The sequence below is a fragment of the Nesoenas mayeri genome (genome assembly GCF_963082525.1).
Source record: "Nesoenas mayeri genome assembly, chromosome: 3".
In the NCBI taxonomy this organism is placed as follows: Eukaryota; Metazoa; Chordata; class Aves; order Columbiformes; family Columbidae; genus Nesoenas; species Nesoenas mayeri.
Genome location: NC_137544.1, coordinates 98,247,712 through 98,270,423, shown reverse-complemented (window position 1 = coordinate 98,270,423; position 22,712 = coordinate 98,247,712). Strand labels below are relative to the sequence as shown.

Here is a 22,712-nt window from a genome sequence, read left to right as displayed (position 1 = left end):
AAAAAAATAAATAAAAAATAAGAAATCTGAGCTATACCACCCTCAGTAATTTGTGTCTCATCCTTGTCTTTATCATGGGAATGACACAGGGTTTTCTATTTTTAATAGAAACTGAACTAGATTCTTGGTCCCTCATTTATTATTTGAGAAGGTTAATTTAGTGGGGGAATCAGTCCTAAACGTAATTCAGTATTCCAAAAGAAGTAGAGGACTTTTGTCTTTATTTTTAGATGTTATATACTGCAGAGTGGTATAGAGAGTAAGGTGTAAGTTTATATCCTGCTTTGAAAATATTCTAAATCAGATTCTTCTGTTAATAAAAAGGGATCTGCAGTAGCAGTCACTCCAACTAATGATGGTGGCAAAGAGTACAATGATAACACTTGGCACCAAATAATTGCTACAAGAATTCAAGCACTGGGAAATATCACAGTGGATGGGCAGTACGCAGGTAATAACTCAGTTCCATTTTGCTTTACTATTTTAGTATTTCTCAGGGTGTTGTTCACTTGCATATTTTTCCACTGCTTGTCTTCATCCATACAGCAAAAAATTCACTCAATTTTCTGACAAAATCACTAGTGTTTTGTTTGTGCATCTGAGGTGTCTGTCCACTGCGAATCTTTGGTAATTTAATACTATGTATGAGGAGCTTGTATTTTTGTGCTTGTGACTTTTATTGTGTTAACATTCTTTTGTAAAATGGAGTTGTAAATATTTCCAGGATATGTATGGGCAAATGGTAGGATATTATGTTACACTAGCCTCTTTTCTCAAATGTAAATATTCTGTTATTGAGTTGAAAATCTGTTGAAAGCATTAATCGCAAGAATAATGACTTATTTTGTTCAGGTTCTTCCTTAGCAACTAGTGGCAGTACCATTATTGGAGAGAACACCGGAGTTTTTATTGGAGGCCTTCCACAGGGTTATGCTATTGTGAGAGAGGATGTAGGTGAGTATGACTGTGGTCTATGTAATATGACAAATCCAATACAGTGCCACTGAGTTAACTGCCTTTGCAGTACTGTAGGGAGTATTGACATTGTGTCAGAAACATAAGGACAGTAGTTAATTTGCATAATTATTTACACAATTGTTTTACTAAAAAGTAAGTCTGGACAGTTTCTTGAATTTTATATTTCGAGATAGACTAAAATATCAATGTAGTTGATTTCATCAGCAGTAAAGCTGTGTATGTGGTCTGTGTATATTTTAATGAATTTTATAGACAGAACTGATATGCATGTGAAAGTTATGGGTCTGTTTTACATTCTAGATTCCAAAATTCTGTTCCAAAATACACATACATGTTAGTATTACTAGCTTAAGCACAGGGTAATACATTCCACCTGGATGCAGGGATACAACATGCTGGCCTGTTTTGGTGTAAGTTTGGATCCTGCAGGGGTTGTTGCGTTGAATTCAGTGGTATATGAATATATCTGTATTCTACAGCTGTATTTATGTGGACCTGGATTGTAGCTGACTTCCAGAAGAATCAATAAACATATGTTTTTGTATATAAACTTAGTATATATGCCAAGTGTATATTCTACCAGCAGATAACAGAGAGGTGACTGCATACAAAACCAGTATACAATTAGCTGTTCTCAGTGGATTAGTATCCAGGCTTTTGTGTTTGTTGTTGTTTTGTTTGTTTATTTGGTTTTTTCGTATTAACCTGAAAGCCAAACTGTTTTATTCAGTTTGTATTCCCACCACTGATAAAGATCTGAAATTTAGTTGATGGCTTGATGTGAGGTACACTAGAGCACAACTCCCTCTTTTCCTTCTTTATGTCACTTTACTAAAACCAGAAATACGTTCATGTGTTCTTCTGAAACTGTGGTTTATAAAGTAATCCAGGATGCCCGCTTCTGAAATCTTAGCTAAATAATCAACATGAGATTGACTATAAATACCATTCAAGAGAAGGCCATCTCTAAAACTTGCTTTATATTTTTGCCACAGCGAGGGAAGAGTTAGCAGCCATGAACAGCTATTTTTTATCCAAACAAGGAAAGAAAAACTTCCTGATGAAGCTTCTAAAAATGTATTCGTATGACTTAGCTCTTGTAGTGTTGTCTGTTTCTATTCAGCAGTTTCATACCTTTCTTCATAATTATTGTTTTGTTTAAAGAGGGTAAATCTGAAAACTTCCCTTGGAATCTTCATGGAGTAGATTTGTGCTGTTGATTTGAAAATACTTGTATGCAAAATCTCAAAATGTTTAATATTTTCAGCTACATAACAGTAGCTGCTGTCTTTAGTGACTATACTCATTCAGAAATCTGGATTTAGCTTGGAGATCAGCTTTATGAAGTTGATTATTGGCTGATTATCAGTGCACACATGGACACAAAAGATGTGATGAGCATGTAGAAAACACAGAAATTAATCCCAGTGTTTAGTTGCAGGTGATTGGCTTAAAAAAGTTATTTTTCTTTTTGCAGGGATGAAGATGATAGTCCAGAAAGGATTTGTGGGGTGTCTCAGTGACATATTTTTGAAAAAAGTGCATACTCCCTATGAGAACTGGGAATCTCTGAACTGGCAGGATGCTGAAGAGCACAACAATGTCTATCATATTTGGGAAGGATGCCCAGTTGTCCTCTCTGAAGGTGCACATTTTCTTGGCAAAGGTAATTTACTGTAAAATTTGCACTAACCCAGCATGATCTTGAGATATAAAAAAGTGATATCAAAAGTACTGCAACATTCTGCTTTTCAAATTAGTTTTAGTTATCTAGGATTATTTTTTAATGGTTTAAAATTTGGTTTCTGGGTTTACGGGAGGCTACCATATGGAGAAAGAATTGCACTCACAGACGGGTAGTGCTGCTGTAGCTGCATGCAGATTTGATATGCATGTAAAAGGTGACGTTTCACATTTGAAGAGACACAGATGCCTGTAATGTACCAGAAGATGACATGAAGCAAAATTTAGGACATTGCACCATTTTGGTTTGTTGCAGTACATTATGGTTAACTGTTCTTTACAAAGCACAGTGATAAAATTGTAACCTTTGATTCTGAAACCTTTGGATTCTTCAAGTCAAAGTAGAAAGCAGTGCCTAGGCTTTTGCTTTGGTTTCTTGAACCTCTTTATTTATGTGTTTGATTAACGTATGCATGTATTTACTTTCTTTCAAGGATTTCTGGAGCTACACTCGGGTGTTTTCAGCGGTGGCCTGGAATTTGAGATCTCATTCAAATTTAGAACAGATCAACTGAATGGATTGCTTTTGTTTGTTTACAATGAAGATGGCCCAGATTATCTTGCAGTGAGTTCAGAAATACAAATAACTATATTCAGATATAACATGTGATTTTTGTCTTCTATGATATGTCCAATATTTAAAGAAATTTCAAACAATAGTTAATTTAGTGGTTTACTTTTTTTAAATGCTGTGCACAGCAAAGAAGAATTATTCTCTTTGCTGAATTAAAAGTGATTAGAAAAAAGAATAAGATATGCATTAAAAGCTTTTGGTTCATTCCTGGTAAAGTATAAAGTTGCCCCATTTCCCAGTTCTCATATTAGAACAAAATCAAATCAATTGTAAATCAAGAAGTTAATGATAGAAATTGTTTGGTTTCCTAATAAAGTTTTCTCTTTAAGGTATATGTAGTTTTCAATAATCAATAGGATTTCTTCATTTTGATTTGAAACAATGATTGTCGTATACACAGAAATTAGTGGTCCAGCTTAATCCCATCTCATCTCTACCACTGTTTTCCCAACGCTGTAGAGGAAACTGCACAAATCCTGTATCAAGCACACTTGTGAAATAGGCATATAAACTTCCTTGTTTGTGTCTCTGAAATAAGACTCATAAAGCTCAGGAGTACTCGTGCTTCAATCTTTTCCAGTATTTTGTTTAAGGTTGAATGTGTTTGTTGCAGCTTTTCAAATTTATTTAGTTACATGGCTCTGGATTTTCATATTTTTCTTCCCCCAAGAGTTTTGAACATAATTAGACAGTGTTTACCACTACTTAATGGATCAGCTATAGTTACTACTTACATCAACTAGTAGATATTAGATTGAAAATAGTATCTCTTTTTAGTTGATCCAAGAAGCAATTATTGTCATTCAGACTTTTTTAATGGTATTGTTACTTTTTATAACCTAATCTGCCCTTCATTTTTATTGAATTTCATATATTTTTTTATTATTATGTAGCTGTTTTGCTAATGTCTGTCATGTCACAGCCTGTTTTATTTCATGACATTATAGCTAATGTGCCTTTCCTTTTAAACTTCTGACCTAAAACATATAAATATATTTTTTCTATTTCTCAGGTCAACTATAATTTACTCTGTATTTACTTTTTATGTTACTGACTTTTCCAGCAGATAATTTTTTCCTGTATTTTTAATTCTGCTAGACCTGATTGCTTCAGCTTTTCAAGCAGCTTTTGTTAAAAATTATAATGAATTGCAATAACAAGTCTTGATAATTGTGTTATTACTATAGTTTTGCCATCAAGTAATGACCAAGATCATGAGCTAATAGCATAAGATCCTATACATTGAAAAGACGCTGAACAATATTCATGGGGTAAAACATGGGGTTTGTTTATTTCTGGAGATTCTTGTGGTATGTGATCCTTTTTTTTTCCTTTCTATTGCTTTGTAAAAGACTAACAGAAATATGACAAAACAGTTTATGACTGTAAAGGAAAAAGGGGACTTAATAGATTGAAAGTACAGCCAAAAGCACAAAGTAGGTACACATGATACTTTCCATCTCTACTCATACTTCCAGATTTTTGGCAGGTTTTTTTTTAAATTATTATTTATTTTTTTAGCACTGAAAACTGTGTTTAAATAATTTTCTTAGCATTTATCCTAACCCAAGTAAATTTTTTTTTTTTTTAATCTTACTTTTCTCCTGACCTCAACATCTCCTTAGCCTTTAGATGAGGAATTTTAGAAAGGATGAGTATACACATGCTTTTCCAATCCTTGCAGCTTTGTGTTCTGCACATACATAATGATGACAGAAGGTTTTTCCATACACTTGAGCTCACAAAAAAAGGTTAATAGAAAGTGAAAATGAGGTGTGTAGCATGTTGCGCATGAGCTGCGATGTCTTTGTTAGGAGCTTTGGTCAGCAGACACTTGCATTGCAAAACAGATTAGAAGCTTTACCACTTATCCTGAGTGCCAGTGTAAGATGGTATTCCCTGACCCTCCCCTTTGCATAGGTCACAGCTCTCTTATTAGCTTTATGGTTTTGGAATAACTGAACCAGACACATGGCCAGCCTGCTATCAAACAGCCAAAGACTCTGTCTTGTCTTCCACCCAAGACAAAATTATGTGCTAGGAAGGTGCTCTGTGTAAAGGTCACTTCTATGACTTCCATGCCCTGAAAATTAACTCAAGCTAGAGAGTTCAGTCTGATTAGTTTTTAATCCAGGCACAATAATTATGAGCAAACTGTGACCAGAAAAACGAGTACGAATCACTGGCTCTCACTCTGTCATGTGTTTCCTCATGAGGTTGTGATTGAAAGAACGTATTTGTGACTGGTGGTAGAGATTGCGTTACTGATCTTGATGCTGACCACTTCAACAGCAGTGAAAGGCTAAGCACTGCCAATTTTTTTGTGCGATAGTGGCATCAGCTCCCAAGACATTGTAACTGATGAACCTGATGTCAAATTCAAGAGATCACAGAATCACAGAATGGTTGAGGTTGGGAGGAACCTCTGGAGATCATCTAGTCAACCCACCTGCTAAAGCAGGTTCACCCAGAGCAGATTGCACAGGAACGTGTCCAGGTGGGTCTTGAATGTCTCCAGAGAAGGAGACTCCACAGTCTATCTGGGCAACCTGTTCCAGTGCTCTGGCACCCTCAAAGTAAAGAAGTTTCTCCTCATATTCAGATGGAACCTCCTGTGCTTCAGTCTGTGTCTGTTGACATTGTTTGGCACCACTGAAAAGAGTCTGGTCCCGTCCTTGAGACATCCACTCTTGAGATATTTATAAGCATTGATGAGATCCCCTGTCAGCCTTCTCTTCTTCAGGCTGAACAGACCCAGCTGTCTCAGTTTCTCTTCATAACAAAGGTACTCTATGCCCCTCATAATCTTCATAGCCTGCTGCTGGAGTCCCTTCAGTAATTCCTTATTCTTCTTAAACTGGGGAGCCCAGAACTGCATGCAGTACTCCACTTCTTGAGCTTACATATGAGGATGTTGTGATTTTCTTCTGCGAAGGATCAAAGTAAGAAAGAAGTCCTGTAGGAACTTTTTCAAAATTATTGCACTTAAGTAGCTACATGAAGGAAAATAACTAATGTCCAAGATGAAAATGTTATCTATGATGGAGCTAAGGAGGGGTGTGAAATAAATGTTTTGGGGACTCAAAATCTTCTAAGTAGCAAAGAAGTGACTGGTACTCATATGGGACTTATAAAGGTGATATTCCTATTACTCACCAGTGATTTCTCCATCTGGGGTGAGGAATAGGTTCCTTTTCTCTTTCCATGAAAAACTGACTGATTCTGAGGAGGCTATTGAGGTGTCTGTGTTTGGGCATCTGCTGTCGTCTGGTACCAGGACAGAACGTCTTTTTGAACTTATTGATTTTGAACTGGAAAGACCGGATCAACATTGGTACCATGTACTGTTTCTTTCAAAGGTCTCACAAACTGAATGTCATTGCCAAGTTCTTTGAAATCTCTTGCTTGTCTCTGCTGATAACCCTGAATCTCAGGATGACTTCCCAGTTCAAAGTAGCTGAAGCCATAATCAGTCTCATAGCTCAACATTCATTGAGACTTTTGGATGGAAAGTTCAACATAGTGTCATTCAGCCTCCAGCACAGCTGAACTCCTATCTGAGTGTTTTTTCTTGGAGCTACGGCTGGATATTAGTTTCATCTTCAAAATCATATATTTATAAGAAGATTGAGAGAGGTAGGGACTAGTCCCTGAAGAGAAGGAAAATACAGAAGTACAAAATAATTTCGGTCAAAAGGATCTTTTGGACTAATTTATTCCAAATCTCTGCTAAAAGCAGGACCAACTCAAGTTTGATAAGTTTTCTCCAGGCATTTTGTGTTTCAGTATTCTGTGTCTCTCTATGGATGAACAGTCCACAGCTTCTCAAATTTTACAGCCTGTTCCAATCTTTGACCACCCTCATTACAGAAAAAAAAAAATATAAAATTCTCATATCTATCTAACTGTGATTCCTTTTGTTACAGTTTGTCTTTTGCCGCTCATCCTTTCAGTATGCACCTCTGAGAAGAGTCTGGGTTTGTCTTCTGTATATCCTCCCATAAGGTAGTTGAACAGTTAAGTTCTTTTCCTGAACAAACCCTGTTTTCTCAGCCTCAATTCATACATTAGGTACTCAATCTCTGACTGACTTGGTGCCCCTCCACTGAATTCACTCCAGTGTGTCAATATCTTTCTTATACTGGAATGTCCACAACTGCATACAGTAGTCTGGATGTGGTCTTACACATGATGAATAGAGGGGAAGAATAATCTCCTTGGACCCACTGTCTACCTTATTTCTAATACAGCCAGTGCATGGCTGGCCTTCATAATTTCAAGGGTATGTTGCTGCCTTGTGTTCAATTTGTAATACATCTTGACCCTCAGTCCTTTTCTTCAAAGCTGCTTTCTATGTCTACACAACCAGTGGCAGCCCCCTTCGCTAACAATGACAAACTTTCTGAGAGTCCACTCCATCCTATTGCCCGGATCATTAACAAAATTTTTATTAGAATCGGTCCACGTGTCAGTCTTTGAGCAATGACACTAGTAACCAGCAGCACGTTGAACTTGCCCATGTGTCTATAGAAGCTCTTCTTGCCCCTAACGTTGTATCCCATATTCAACCTAAGTTTTGGCTTTCCTAATTCCAACATCGTGTGCTCAGGTATACCAAAATAAGAATTGTGTGCATAGACAACAATATTAATAACATTTTTCAGTGATGCTTAATCTTTGTACCTCAAATACTAAAAAGGAAGTATACCTTTAACTATCAAGCAGAGAAACTGCTCAAGTTTAGAGCTATCATATAATGCTCTTGTAACAAAGTTAAATTGTCTCAATCTGTTGAGAGATGGTAACTGACACATCTGGCAGAAGAATAAGACTACATTCATGCATTTTTGGCTTAATGTCATAATATATTTTCCAAGGACAGATTAACAATCAAGAATTTTTTAAAGTAGTCCCAGAATTTTATCCAAAGCAAACAATTTATCTCTTGATTTCCTGAATCTATGCTCAGTACCAGAGAGAATGCCAGATCTACGCAGGATTTGACTTTTTTATCGTCATGATGCAGAACAGTTCAAAGTGAATAGTGGTTCCCTATCTCTAGCTGCACTTGGGCATTCTAAATGTCAGTCCAGGTCATCACAAGAAGCACAAGCATCGTGCTCTTTCTGCTTTAAGACTATACAAAGATGAGTAAATTGGACGAGGGATGTGCTGAGTAGTGACCCTGTGTCAAACACCATGTCCTCCATGTTCCAGCTCGGGCAGACTTGCTGCCCTGCTGCTGTAGTCATGCAGCTGGAACACTTCACACCAGCACAGTGTGCTCCATATTAATTCTCATGAGTGAAGAAAAATGGTTTCTTGTCCAGTGGACTGCTCATTCAAGCTATGCTCATCAGCATTGACACCATGATCCATTCTTTACTTGTGTTTTAGAGTCCTTAGCTACAAAAGGCTATGAACTCATGCAAATATGAAAAGTTGTGGTCCCAAAGAAACAAATAAATGCAATCCCTTTGTCTCATGAGCAAGCAGTCAGTGTGCACTTTGGAACAGGACTTGTATTGCCCATGACATCTCAAGTACCAGGTCTATCCTTCAGCTGGGGTCTCAATTAGGAAAATACAATCCAATTACAAATACTGAAATATTAATGTTATCAGTACATTACAGACATCAGTAAACATGTCATCTTGCTGATACTGGTGATAAGAATTTATATTAAATCCATAGTTTTTGTTTCACTTAATAAGATTTTGGCATGAAAAGAGAAATGCCTTTTTGTGAATGTATCCATATTTTTCAGTCGCAAGTTCATCATCTACGTGTTTAGTGCTCTGTACCTGCCAATTTACAGTCTCAGCCCAGTTGTGTTCCATTTGGTTAGGATAAACAGTTCTGCAATAAAGCATTTGGAAACTTTTGCAGCACAAGTTTAGGTAACTTATATTTCTATTAAAGAACTGACACATTAATCTCTAAAAGCACATAGAAAAACAATTATTTTCTTACAAGATTTAGAAGAATAAGGATGAAATACAGAATCAATGTATGCCGGAAAAATTTGAAATTGAGTTCACTAGCCAATTAAAAAGACCTTAATCAGGTCTGACATTTCATTTCCTTATTATCTTGTTACATTCCTCTAAAAAATGAATTGATAGATAAAATACTGTTTTCTCACTCTCAAAAAAAGCAAAACAGCCCTAGTTCATTGTCTTTTCTTTTTACTTAGTTATATTACTGCCAAATTCAGTTGTCAAAAAATCAGAATATATTTTCCTACAGTCTGAATTAACTGATATGCTGTATTTATCATGTTTTGTGTAAACAGTATTATTGTAGTTTCTACTATCCTGAAGATAAAAATTACTTGTTCATTGATCTTGTTCATTGACTCCCTTGAATACTTTTTAAAATAACTGTGTTGTTGCTTTGTGTGTGATGTATCTTTCAAAATCTTTTCTCTGTTTTAAAATATATAGATTGAACTGAAAAGTGGAATATTAAACATCTTTTTAAAAACTGGCATTATCTTTACACAAGTGGATCTCTGGTTAGGACTGTCTTACTGTGATGGAAATTGGAACAAAGTCACCGTGAACAAGGAGGGCTCCATAGTTTCAGCAAGTATGAATGAACTGCGAGAACAGACACTTGAACCCCGTGTTCAGCAGCTGAAAGTAAACTCACCCATCTACATAGGAGGAATCCCACCTGGGATTCAGAATTTTTATAAAGAACTGGGGTTAGAACAAGGTAAGGTGACACCAAGGAGAATGTAGGTTATTCAAAAACTGGTGTCATGCACAAGGTGGACATTCTGTTGCTGGTAGTGTAAACACATGAATATGTAACATGAATTTTTCCTCCCACCCATTTTTGCTTTAACTACCAGTTATCCTTACCCATCCAGCTTTACTTAATTCTGATCCTTTTGTAATGCTTTAAAAATTCTTCCAACCCAGTGATATCTGAAGTAATCTAACTCATAGGAGAGGAACTGGAGAACATCAAATGGTAATCTGAGATGCCCACCCAGAAGACTTCAAATCCTCATCAGAGAATGCCAGTTCAGATAAACTTGTCTCACTTGGTCAACTTGTGTTGCTCACAGATCTGGAGTGCAAAAACAGTGGAAGAGAGTAAACATAGCTTAAATCAATGTAATGAGGCTGAAAGCTGCCACGGGGAAGAATTGTTGAGAGTTTATGAGTCCTTGTTTAGGTGATATCGATTCTGGTCCAGAAAATTAAGGGAGTATAAAACCCTGAATTTGAATTTTGGCTATGTTACCATGATGTTTTCCATGTTTTGAGGAAGAGGGGAGATGGTCATGCTTTTAGCCATCACTGTGACCCTTCGGTTCTGGAACAGATCAAATTTCTAAGGAAAAAAGAGAAGCATCAATTACACCCTGATGCCTATGGCCTCCAAAAAAGGATCTTCTGTGTGAAATGTCGTCAAAAAGTGTCTATTAAACTAGCTCTCTTTATGGTTTGAGTGAGGTTTTTCATTCCTTATGAAACTATTAATCAGTCATGGTGTATTTTTCAGATCCTGTGGGCAAATAAGTAGCAGTCAGTTAGTAAGTGATTAGTAGGGAATCTAATAAGTGGCTTTGAATGTATGAGCTGACATTGTATGGGTGCATTCAAGTAAGCTCTGCAGAGCTGCATTGAAGCCTCATGATTTCACAGCTATAAAATAGTTTGAATCAAATCCATGCACTAGCATTGACAGCTAGCTCAAAAATATTGTTGTAAGTATTCTTCCAGCTGTAGGCATCACATATATTATACTCTTCCTCCAGGTTCTGTGTGCATAATACTTATGGCCCAAAAGAGCTGATCAGTCGTACCCTGTCAGTGTTGCCTTGTAGCAGATAGTAATGCCTCATGAGTGGATGCATTCGCAACTCCTGCAGCAAAGAGATCTGTGAACAAAGAATCAAGGGCATATTGAGGCACATCAATAAACATTACTTTTTTCACCAAGCCTCTTAAGCATGCAACAAAATAAGATGGTGGCTGTGAATTTATATTCAGAGCGTCTGAAGATAAAAACATGCTTGTGTGTTCCTAAATGTAGATTTAGATGAGGAAGATTAGGCATTACAGCTTTTAAACATGTTTTTATTTAGGACTGTAATGATGTAATGGTATGATAATACAATATGGAGACCTTCTCAGTGTATTAAGTATTTACAAAAGGTTTTCTCCATTAATGGCTGCTTAGTAATTAGTTTTGAATAAAGAAATATGGTTTTACTCACAGCAAATAAGGGAAAAATATCCTTCTCCCACTCCACCTCTGTGTCAATTCCAACTTCATTTTAAGAACTTTCAGCTAGGGTCTGTGGACCTTTGCATGACCCATCACATGCTCTCCTGAGAGGCCAGGATAGAGAGGAGCTGGCAGGAATATTTGTGAGAATTTTTACTGTCATTACTTATTCTGCAACTACCTGAGAGCAACAAGATTATTTGACTGACGACAGTCAGAAATCTTCAAATATTGAGCAATGCAGCTAAAAAGCTACTAAAAATAATGTATTAAAATAGGTTTTACAGTGTGCATCTCATTGCAAGTTAGACAACATCATTTTGTCTAATGATTAAGATGCTCATGCAGACTGGGGCTACTCTTTCCTTTGCCACAGGCTGCCTGAGAAACTGAGCAGATTACTGTGGAGTACGAGTTGAGCTTCAATGAGGATGTATTCATTTTAAGGGGCAGTTTGGCTAAATTCCTAGCATCGTGGAGAGGGAAGGTGTTTTAGAGGATGATTCAAAATGGGTACTTATCTTTAGTGCCCCTTACTTTTTGCATGGACTATCTATGGATATTAGATTCTCAGAGTGGGTGCAAACACTACTCTGATCTGCCATCTTGCAATAAAAGTACATAGGATATAAATGTGATGCTTTCACAAAGCTAAAAAAGAGCACTGATTTTTGAGAGGCTGATTTTTAATTTACAAATTTAATTCGTCAATGGATTGGAGTCTTCAGTGTGGTTACTGTTTAGTTTGGGTTTACATTAAAGAGCAACTACTGTACTTTACTTAGATCTGAGAATATTTTTTGTCAGTTTATTAGCTTTGTTTTACATTAAGTCACAGAAATATACAGAAATTTGAACAACTGCATCCTGAAATTTTGTAGTGGTGTTTTACTGCAAGTAACTAATTTATCATACTTGTAGTGTTGATAGGAATGTTATACACACTCACAGAAATATATATATATATGTACATATATAAATAAATATATAATAAGGTTACTTAATTTTTTTCTCATAAATGAACAGTTTGGAGTTACATTTCTAGAGTATGTTTGTAAACAGCATACCAGCTATATTCCCATTAGGATAAACTGATATACCTCTATGATCTCCTGAAGTTAATTATTTTTTTAATTTATATATTCTTCTCGGTTAGAGGAAGAGTGTATATTAACAAAATATTAGCAAGCAGCAGAAAGCTGATTTTCAAATTCAGGGTCACTTTTACAGTAATAATTTTAAAGAAGTGGCAGAAAAGCAAACAGTAAGCTGTTTCCTCATGGGATGGAATTGATAACAATGAAAGTCTAGTTTAGTAAAGCAGGAATTCAACACTAGAATACCAGGAATTTTTACCAGCTTAGTGTCTTGAAAGGGGGAACAGAATGTCATGTTGGAAGTCAACGTATTCACATTACAGTCTTTAATGCTGAAAATACAGAATTGGAGGGAACAAAAGTGATTCTTAATTAATGACTGAAGCTCTTTATGTGATAATAATCCCTTACTGTTTGCTAGGTTTCGGTGGTTGCATGAAGGATGTCAAATTTACACAAGGTGCTGTCGTTAACTTGGCATCTGTGTCCAGCAGTGCTGTCAGAGTCAATCTGGATGGATGCCCATCAACTGACAGTGCTGTTAACTGCAGGGGAAATGACTCCATCCTGATCTACCGAGGAAAAGAGCAGAGTGTTTATGAGAGTGGCCTACAACCATTTACAGGTAACACATTGGTTCCTTAAATGAAATACATTTTTATTTCATTCTGTATTAATGTATTACCATGTTCACTGTTTTGTTTGTTTTCTTTTTTTTTTTTTTCATTCTCCTCCATCCTTCTCTGTGTTTTTCGAAGAATATCTTTATAGGGTCGTTGCCTCAAATGAAGGAGGATCAAGATCTAGTGCATGGACCCGTGTTCGTACAAGAGAATCAGGTAAATATAATTTTAAGTGTTACTTATTCCCATTTCTTGTTAGCTGTTAATGTCAGGCTGGGGAAAATCTTATGACAACAATGTTGAGTAGGCTAAGTTACATAGTGTTTCTGAAGGCACAAAACTGTTTTATGCTTTGAATAGGTACCAAATTACTGTTGTCAGCTATAAAGTGTTCAGGCAAGTATTTTCCACGCATAATTCAAAGTCTTTTCCAGATATGGATTAGATTACATAGTTGTGTAAGAGCAAAGAATGTGAAAGGATTGAACTGCATTAACTGAGTAGGAACAGCCCTACATCTAGGTGTGTTCATACATGCACATCTAACCTCACGTTACAGGAGTCTGTTGGAGTAAGTAAATCTTTATTTTCCTATGTGTATCTTAGCAATACAAAATCAAGCATAGGGAAAGTAGATACTGGGACAGCAGGCACAAGCTGTGGAAGATAAGAATCCATGTAGTTGTTAAAGAGAAGGTGGTCTTGTGAAAGTTTTTCTTTCCATTACCTGCACATGGGTCCACTGCTCAGGGCTGCTGAATGAGGATTCTTTAAACAAGTATGCCATAGATTGTCTGTGAAAATGTGATACTATTTACTATGAAAGCAGCATATGGCTTGTGGAGAAGGTTTCAAAGTAGGAACATAATATCTCCTGAGCCTTAAAGATCAATTTTTTCATATATTTTCTGAAGAAAATTTAAAAGATCTTTTCTTTTCTGTTCCATGTTTTTGCAAAGTTTGTTTGAGCAAAGTTTTTGAAGATTTATAGTTGTGCATGATTTATTTCATCAACTTTGTCTCTTCTGTAAATTGAAGCCTAATTACATTTAATTGACACAGAGAATTCTTTTGATGGAAGTTATTCAATGTATGATCTTAAAGAATGATATGATACCTACATAAGTATTGGACTTGCAGATGCATTCCTATACAACTTACTGTCATTATTTTGTGTACCACCCAGAAGACAGAAAATTCATGCCTATTTTCTTATCAACTGTCTGACAACTATAAGATTTACCATAATTTCATGTTTGCAAGCTGACCACAGCATTGAGCAGCTACACGTTCCCCAGGGCTGGAGAATAATTGCGCTATTTAATTATATTTGAGTTGGTTTTGTTATGTCCCTTATGAGAACACCATCTGCTATACAGTACCTTACCTTGCCCTGTGATACACTTCAGAACTAATAAGACCAATACATTACTGTAGTAACTGAAGCTTTCCTAGAGTATCACAGTTTACAAGAATCACAACTTCTAGATATTTTTATACTTTCCATTCTGGTACCCTTCTTAGAAAAACCAGGGCTGCATTCATATTTAATGAAACTAAACAATAAAATTGCAAAAAAAATATGGGTTATTTGATGGTGAGAAAAGCAAATGAGCATCAACAGGGCTAGGGAGTCCACATGCATTTACAGCAAACTTGTCATCCATCATCCTGCCATAGTGTTCCTTGGGCCTTTCTTCTGCATCCCTTGTGCAGTCATCTGTGATGAAGTTGTTACTGGGCAGACCTTTACTTGGTATAGCAATATCTAATAAATAGTTAAAGGTTATGTGAAATGGGATGATTTTTTATTAGCAACTGCATGCATATATGAGCTTGGCTTTCCAGTTCTTTAGTTCTTTTAAACATCTTCATTTTCCTTTTTTTTTTTTTTCTTTTTGTAATATGGAATTATCAGAATGAATGGAATTTGCCAAAAGACCTCACAAATATCTGCTTTGCCCTGAAACAGTTGTACGGCATTGTGGAAATATGAAAATAAATGGAAGATCTTAGATTTTTTTAAAGTACTTTTGTAAATAAGAATGCACATTTTTAGAATTGGTATATAGTTGTGGCATCCTGTGGCCCAGATATCCAAGAGATAAATATCAAACTGTTCTCTGTTGCAATACTGTCTTGATTCATTCAGTTATATGATTATAATGCCTGAACTTGTTAGCTACCTACAATGCACCTGCTCTCTTTGAGTGATGCTTAAATATGCTTGATACATCAAATGTTTTTAGAAAATCACAACAAGATAAGAAGGCATGTTATGTAGATGGAGTTTTGATGGTTTTGAAATATAGCTTAAACTGAATAGCTCAAGATGTGCCGTCATATTAAATCAATGCTGAAAAGTTACAACTCTAATAAATTGTATTTATGCTAATGGTTGAGTCTGATTTACTGCAGCCATTAAAAGTGAAGAATAGGGGCAATAGTCTCCTTAGAACTGCCATTTTCTCTATTTTCTATTTTATCCTTCTACAGTTCCACAAAATGTGCCAACTCCCTCAAGAGTTCACAGTATAAATGGTTACAGCATTGAGGTCACCTGGGACAAACCTGCTGGGGTCATAGGTGTAATTGAGAAGTACATTTTGAAAGCGTATGAAGAGGATGGTCCCAATGTACCCATCGCTAGTGCTGAGCTTGCTGACACCAGTATGCTCACAGGTAAATGTTGTTAAGAACCGTTTTTAGGCACATCTGATAACATGGGATGCTTATACCTCCTTTTGTTGAGCTTTGAAGTATTGTCTTTTGTTGTGTATACACAGCATATATAATGGTTGGAAAGGTAGTATTTAGTGTCAGAATCCACATGCAGAGCAATGAGCGCAATTCAAAGTACAACAGAAATTAAGATGCAACTCAAATACTAAAAAGCAGTTTTATTTAAGGTGTTCCTTCTCAACCTATTGATATTTTGGGGGAGAATACTTCTTTTCTTTGTTTGGTTTTGCTTAGTATATGTGATTTTATCTTTTTTTTCCTCCCCTGCTGTTACATTCAGTTCATCTAAATAAACTCCATATGTAGTTCCCATGAGATACTGCTTGACCTGAGGTATGAAAGCACTTGATATGCTTGCCTAATATTGATCATATAAACACAACTGCTTTCTGTGGAAACCAGTATGTATTTATGTTAATCAGATGCTTTGCTTGATACCACTGGGATGGGAAGGTGGTCTATTATAGAATGAAGGAATTTGAGGCCTTGAGTTTACAGAGTTTGGTCACTATTGAGCTCTGGGTTGTGGACAGGAGCTATGGGAACCATTGTACAGGAGATATTTTCTGGATTCTAGGTCTTTTTACCCATTGGAGGCAGAGCTTTTTCGGAAGAAAACCTGAACTCTTACGTGCCTCATAGAGAACACTTTGGGACCTCTCTTTCTGTCAGGGTAGTGTGGATCTGGCTTTCTGCTCTCTATTAACCGGAAGCCTTTGCTGGCTGCTAGAAAATTGCCTGGGAAGAGAGCATGTTACAGACAGTCTGAATTGTGCTATATCATGATTAAAAGGGTCAATAGTACAAAATCTTACTTCCATTGTAAGAAACTGTGACTTGTTTGTATACTCTCTAAAATTAATTATATCATTCATAATGATTTTAAAAGTCCTAATCACATAATACTCTAAGGTGATGCTTTGGTTTGGCCCAGCTTTGGGCAATGTAACAATGTTAGAATGTGCCTCTAACCCTCAGGCAGTATATTATTGCTGCTTTCCTGAAGCCAAGGTAATACGTGCTTATATGTGTTCTGTTGTTTCTCTGGCATACCATGTGTATATCTGTTCAAAAGCAAACATGCGCGTATTTTATTTTCTTCAGTTTGAAATCTCTTGATGATTTGTGAGTAATATGCTCACAATACTAAAACTGCATGGGTTTTTTATACTTGCTGTGATTTCTTTCATGAACTTGTTGATGGAATAATCTTCATCTATGCTTGAAAGCAATACAAATTAGGTTAGTAGAAATTAAAGACCATATTAGAAATATGTGGGTTAGATGCCTTATTCACAGATGATGGTCAGAATAAAAATTGTATTTAAGTTTTGTTGGCATTGTGCCATGATTATGTGTCAGGCTTATGAAAAAGTCAATACCATGCAGCTTTCAGGAGACAGAAGAATGAGACGTTCCTTTATATTAAATAGAGATATTATAGTAAATAGTTTACTGTTCCTTATTATAGCAGATAGCTGTTGAATACTACAAAATAAAATGACCCTAAGAATTTAGGAGTGGCTGCATCCAACCATGGTCCTCTCTGACAATGTCAGACTGTAGATGCTTAGGAATAAGGTGTAAGAAATGTGCTAAGCATGGAGTGAGTCTTCCTGTTGACACAAATTCAGATGGAAGTTTGTGGAATTCCTGAGCTGAAAGTTGCATCTGGACCACAATGCTTAATGAATTGTCTCTCTATTTTTTTTTTTTTTAGTACTTTTATGCTTTTGGCTTCTATAACTTGCAGTAAGTTTTCCAATTTGGTTTTGTGTGTGTGGAAGAAGTACTTCCTCTTCTTATTTATAACTGCTGCCCAATAGTTTAGTTATGTATTTTCCAACTTTGGCATTGTACAAAATATGTAATTTATGTCCTCATGCTGAGGTCAGAGCTGAGGCAAGTGAAAAATGAAATCACTGATCTTGAAATTATTTTACCTTCAGTTCATTGATTTCAGTGAAGCCTATACAGATGGAATATTCTATGGACATTGGAAAATGGTTACCTGTAATCAGACTCCCAAGAAAAGGTGTGGCTTCCTCTTCTGAATTACCTTTTCTGGTTAATCAAAAGTTAACATAAGCACAAAGGCCCAGGGGAAGACATGCTGTCTTTGCTCACTTTTCCTTTGAGTTTGCTGACAAGGTAAATGTTGCTTTTTTCCTCCCTAATTTCAGGGAAATTTATTTAGAGATTCCTTTGTTGAGTTCCATGAGAAGATGCTACAGTAAGCCCAACAGCCAGGGTTCCTAATGCAACAGGAGTGAGGAAAGCACCACCGCTCTGAGATTGCCGATGGAGCAACTCTCTTATTTTTGCACTTCTTCAAATTTTAATTCACTTAATCTGCTGGTCACAAATGTATGTGAGGGAACTAGCAACCCCTTTACCTTATATTTTTTTTTTCCTTGTGCTGTTTTACACTCATCGGTTGTGTTTTATTTTATACTTAGACTGTAAATTCTTTTGAACAATTACCAGAGTCTGTTCTGTGCAATAGGGGCCTGAGTCATAACTGGAACATGGTAAAAAAAAAAAATTAATAGCATTACCCATTTCCCAGAAGGCTGTTCTGTGTGTGCCGAAGTCAGAAGAACCTGTTGTACCCTTGTCAAGAAGAGGTAAAACTTAGCTAAGAATTTAAGGTAAAATAGGTCTTTAAATAACCATAGTCTCAAATGTCTGTTTCTGACTCCTCAGAAACGAAAATCCTTCGAAATCTGACCCTTGTAATCTTCAAAATGTCAAACTGTTTTTCTCACTTTCATCCAAGAAAGGAATATTCAGCAGATTTAAAGCCTTAAAATGAGGTTCTGACCGTTGAACCAGAAGTTTATTGGATATTTCAACATAGTGTTCAGGATCTGTATTCTTGAATGAGAGTATAAAGTTAGAGTGTTAATGTTTGGGGTTCAAGGAATCCTGTGCTAGCCCATCTTGCCTGCAAAAAAACCATGTAATAACATTGATACACTTTGGATACAGTCAGTGACACTCAGCAGAGTAATAAAGGAAGTACAGGGTCAACACATCAAAGATTTTTTTTCATAAAGGCTGGGTTGCTTTACTCTGCATTCAAGTGTATTCCACATGCTATTGCTATGCTGCCATCAAAATTTGGAATGTAAACTAGGATCAATATTTAAACAAACAAAAGAAGCTTTAGAACATACTCTTTCAGTGTGGTTTGTGAGCAGCTCTTTCTTCTACTTTCCTCTGGAATCCATAATATCATAGAATTACAGGATCATTTGGGTTGGAAGTGACTTCTTGAGATCATCTAGTCCATCTCCCCAGCTCAAGCAAGGTCAGCTGAACCAGGTTTCCCAGGTCCAGTCAAGTTTTGAATATCTCCACAGATGGCGATATTCCTCTATGGGAAGCTTGTTCTAGTGTTTGACCACTCTCACAGTAAGAAGGTGTTTTCTTGTGTTCAGATGGGATTTCATGTGTTTCAGTTTGTGCCCACTGACTCTTGTCCTATCACTGGGCACTACTGACATGAGCCTAGTGTCCTCTTTATTCCCTCCCATCAAGTGTTTATACATCTTGATAGATCACCCTGAGCCTTCTCTTTTCTGGACCGATCAGTCCCAGCTCTCTCAGCCTCTCCTCATAAGAGATGTGCTACTTTCCCTTTATCAGCTTAGTCGCCCTTTTGTGTCATCCACAAATTCATTGAGGGTTCACATTTCCCTCATCATCAAGGTCATTAATTAAGATGTTGAGCAGTATCGGCCCTAGAATCAATGCTGGGTGTCTTGCCTCTGACTGAATTTTGTGCCTCTGATCACAACCCTCTGATGCTTCTCTTGTCAGGCACATATGAGAAAAACATTTTGTAATTCAGATTGCTTTGGTTATAGAATTCAGGAGATCCACAAGCCTTGAAATTTTGCCATCTCCCAGTTACGGGCAGTGAAGAGTGCTAGCAAAAGCTGCAAATAATATTTAAATAAAATATTCTGCAAATGAATTCATGGTTGTTTGGTATTCCTGTTACAGACTCTTTTAATTTCCTATGTTTTTTGCAGTTCATCCTGCCTGTGTCATTGCCACAATAGCCAAGTGCTGGAGTTGTGGCTGCACGTGTGATAACAAGAAAATTGTTGTCGGCGGCTTCCCCTCTGAATGCCCTGCATGTTCCCTTCTTCCCTTGACACGTGTTTGCAATTACTCTTCACCTTTTAGTCTTTTATGCTTGGCAGATGAATATCTCAGGAAAAGTTAATTTAATGATTTAATATGGTTAATCAAAGTGGCTCGGCTGCGCCTCTGCTTTGAAAGCGCTCTAGCTAGGGAGTCCCTCAGAAGAGGAGATGGGACCTCCTGCCATGACTGACAAGCCCGGGCTCAGCTTGCTGCCGGACTGGCAAACGCCTATGCTCAGCGAAATGCAGCTGACTGAGCAGTTCTCCCTCTTGGGGAGAGCTCTGCTGGGCTTGAGCAGGTGCTGCCAAAGCAGCTTGTAGCTCTGTGATCAGCTTCTGCACCCTGAGCCCTGCCTCCAGTGTTTTCTGGGAGTCCCAGGGCATGCAGGTGCAGCCCCAGAGACAGCGGGGGCTGGCTGCTCCCGACAGCCCAGGAGCCGAGAATGGCCATGCTGCAGGCTGGGGAGTGCCTGCGCTGGCAGGCTGAACCTAAAATGAGAGTTTGCTGCTGGGTGGCTCTTAGAAAATGTCGTTTTACTTTGGGATATTTTGATCTACACGGGGCGCATAAGAAATTTATCTCAGCCAGGTAGTTTGCCGCGTGAAGCTATCAGTGAATTACTTAGATAATACTTTCATGCACTTGAAATTACTTGAAAGCTCTTGGTTTGTGCAAATATTTTATACTCAAAACTCCTTTGCTGCAGTTAATGAAATTTTTGTAAATTTGTGGAAAAGCATTGCAAACCAAGAGGAGTTGTACTCACTGGTTCTTGTGGGTCCCTTCCAACTTGGGACATTTGATGGTTCTATGATACAGAGCCAGCGCACTAGGAGGACCCCCAAATCCACACTCCCAAGTTGGGACAAATTTCTAAGATTCTGAAATATTTCATGAGGATACAGAGAGTCACAACATACTAAGCAGATTTGGTATATTTAGCTTGTATTTACTTACAACAAAAATCTGACAAAATGTTTAAAGTAATAGAAGCTGAAACTTTGTATTGAAGATATGGCTTTCAAGAGCTGCTTCACCAGGTGCTTGAACCACTCTTAAATACAAGGATGGTTGTCATTTTCATGCAATTCTTTCTCCTCTTTTTGTAGAGGTAACCTTTGGTCAGAAGCACAGATAGATAACCAAGAATATCTAAGTATTTCCCCTAGCCAGAAGGATCACAGTATGTGCCTTACAGTGCCACACCATACTGTGTGAGATCTGGAAAGCTGTATATCTCTTTCTGACACAAAGAAGCATCATGTACCGAGACCCTTGTCTTGATGGCCGCAATGCTCGTTGTTGGCCTGTTTTGTCCCTGCGGGTGTTTTAAGGAGATTTGGTCTCTGTGTCTCTCTCACCCACATGTACACACACCTCTCTCATTGGGAGGAGCTGAAGGAGTGTGCCAGAAGCTGCACCTGAGCCCCTGCTCAGATTCTGGTTTGACTGCGACAGCTGATGCAGCATGGGGTAGCCAATAGATCTGTCTATGCCCGTGAGGTTTCTGTGAGTTGTCAGGTGGCACTTGAGCTCCTGATGACTGTAAAACAGTGTGGCTGTAGACTGGAAGAATGTAGGTTCATAACCCCTTTTGTTTAGCTGGCCTTAACACAGTAGCAGCATATTTTTCAACATATGCATTTTAATATTATAATATTAATAAATGTTACTAATATTCTGCAATATTAAGGTTCTAACTTGATTGAGTTTAGACCCAAATTAATCTTGTTTACAGTCCAATGCTGTTGTATAAATTTATTCATATGAAATGTAAATTGTCCAATTAAATAAACCTGAACATTCTATCGAAATTGCAGTTAGCTACTTACCAATACTTCTATTAATAAAAAGAAATCAACTTCTTAATGTTTGTGAAGATGGAAAGGATTATTAATATGTTTTTTATAGACACATGCAAAAAAAGATTACAAAGAAAGTTGTCTTTCTCTCTCTGTGGAAGATGTGGAAGATGAACAATGAAAAAGTTATCTAGAAGGATCAAGAATAATGTAGTGATAAATATTACAGAACCAGTACTCTCCATGGAGTCTTGGGCTAAGATTATTTTTTGTAAATTAAAGCAGCCAGAGAATTGTCCTATGCAATGGTTAGCATAAAAAGACTTCTTTGAACCACTGCAGCCTGATTTGCATCTTCAAGGCCACTGGAACTTGTGTATGGTTGGTTATGAAATTTTTCTATTGGGGAAAAAAAAGGATTTTCCAAGCCACAGAAATCCAGTAAGTAAAGTAAACCTTTTTGTTGTTCTTATAAGTCAAAGAGTTGGAACAGATGCCTTCTTGTTCAAGAATTTTTCGAAGTTTTCTGACTTGTACTATACTTATGGTAGAAGGTGCTTTAAAAATGCAGATGTATGCGACAGATTGATGTACACAGGCTTCCAGTCCAGCAATGCATATGTACAATACTCATGTACTTAAACAGTTTTTGCTACAATCTGTCGAAAACACAAAGTCAGTTGAGGACTTCCTTTTCTGGTCAGTGGACTGTGATTAAGTGTACTGTGGCAATGATGCATCTCGACAC

At 37.1% G+C, this 22,712-nt stretch overlaps 1 protein-coding gene across 1 annotated transcript in view; it reads left to right on the top strand.

Annotated features, from left to right (window-relative positions):
* USH2A (usherin) overlaps positions 1-22,712 on the top strand; it is a gene marked incomplete at its 3' end in the record, with an annotated part of 383,577 nt that overhangs the window by 141,134 nt on the left and 219,731 nt on the right. The window contains exons 22-29 of the mRNA XM_080341535.1: positions 325-451; positions 853-954; positions 2,456-2,644; positions 3,156-3,286; positions 9,742-10,015; positions 13,061-13,264; positions 13,398-13,478; positions 15,759-15,944. Of these exons, the coding sequence (XP_080197661.1) occupies positions 325-451; positions 853-954; positions 2,456-2,644; positions 3,156-3,286; positions 9,742-10,015; positions 13,061-13,264; positions 13,398-13,478; positions 15,759-15,944 (1,294 nt within the window). The remainder of the gene's footprint in view (positions 1-324; positions 452-852; positions 955-2,455; positions 2,645-3,155; positions 3,287-9,741; positions 10,016-13,060; positions 13,265-13,397; positions 13,479-15,758; positions 15,945-22,712) is intronic.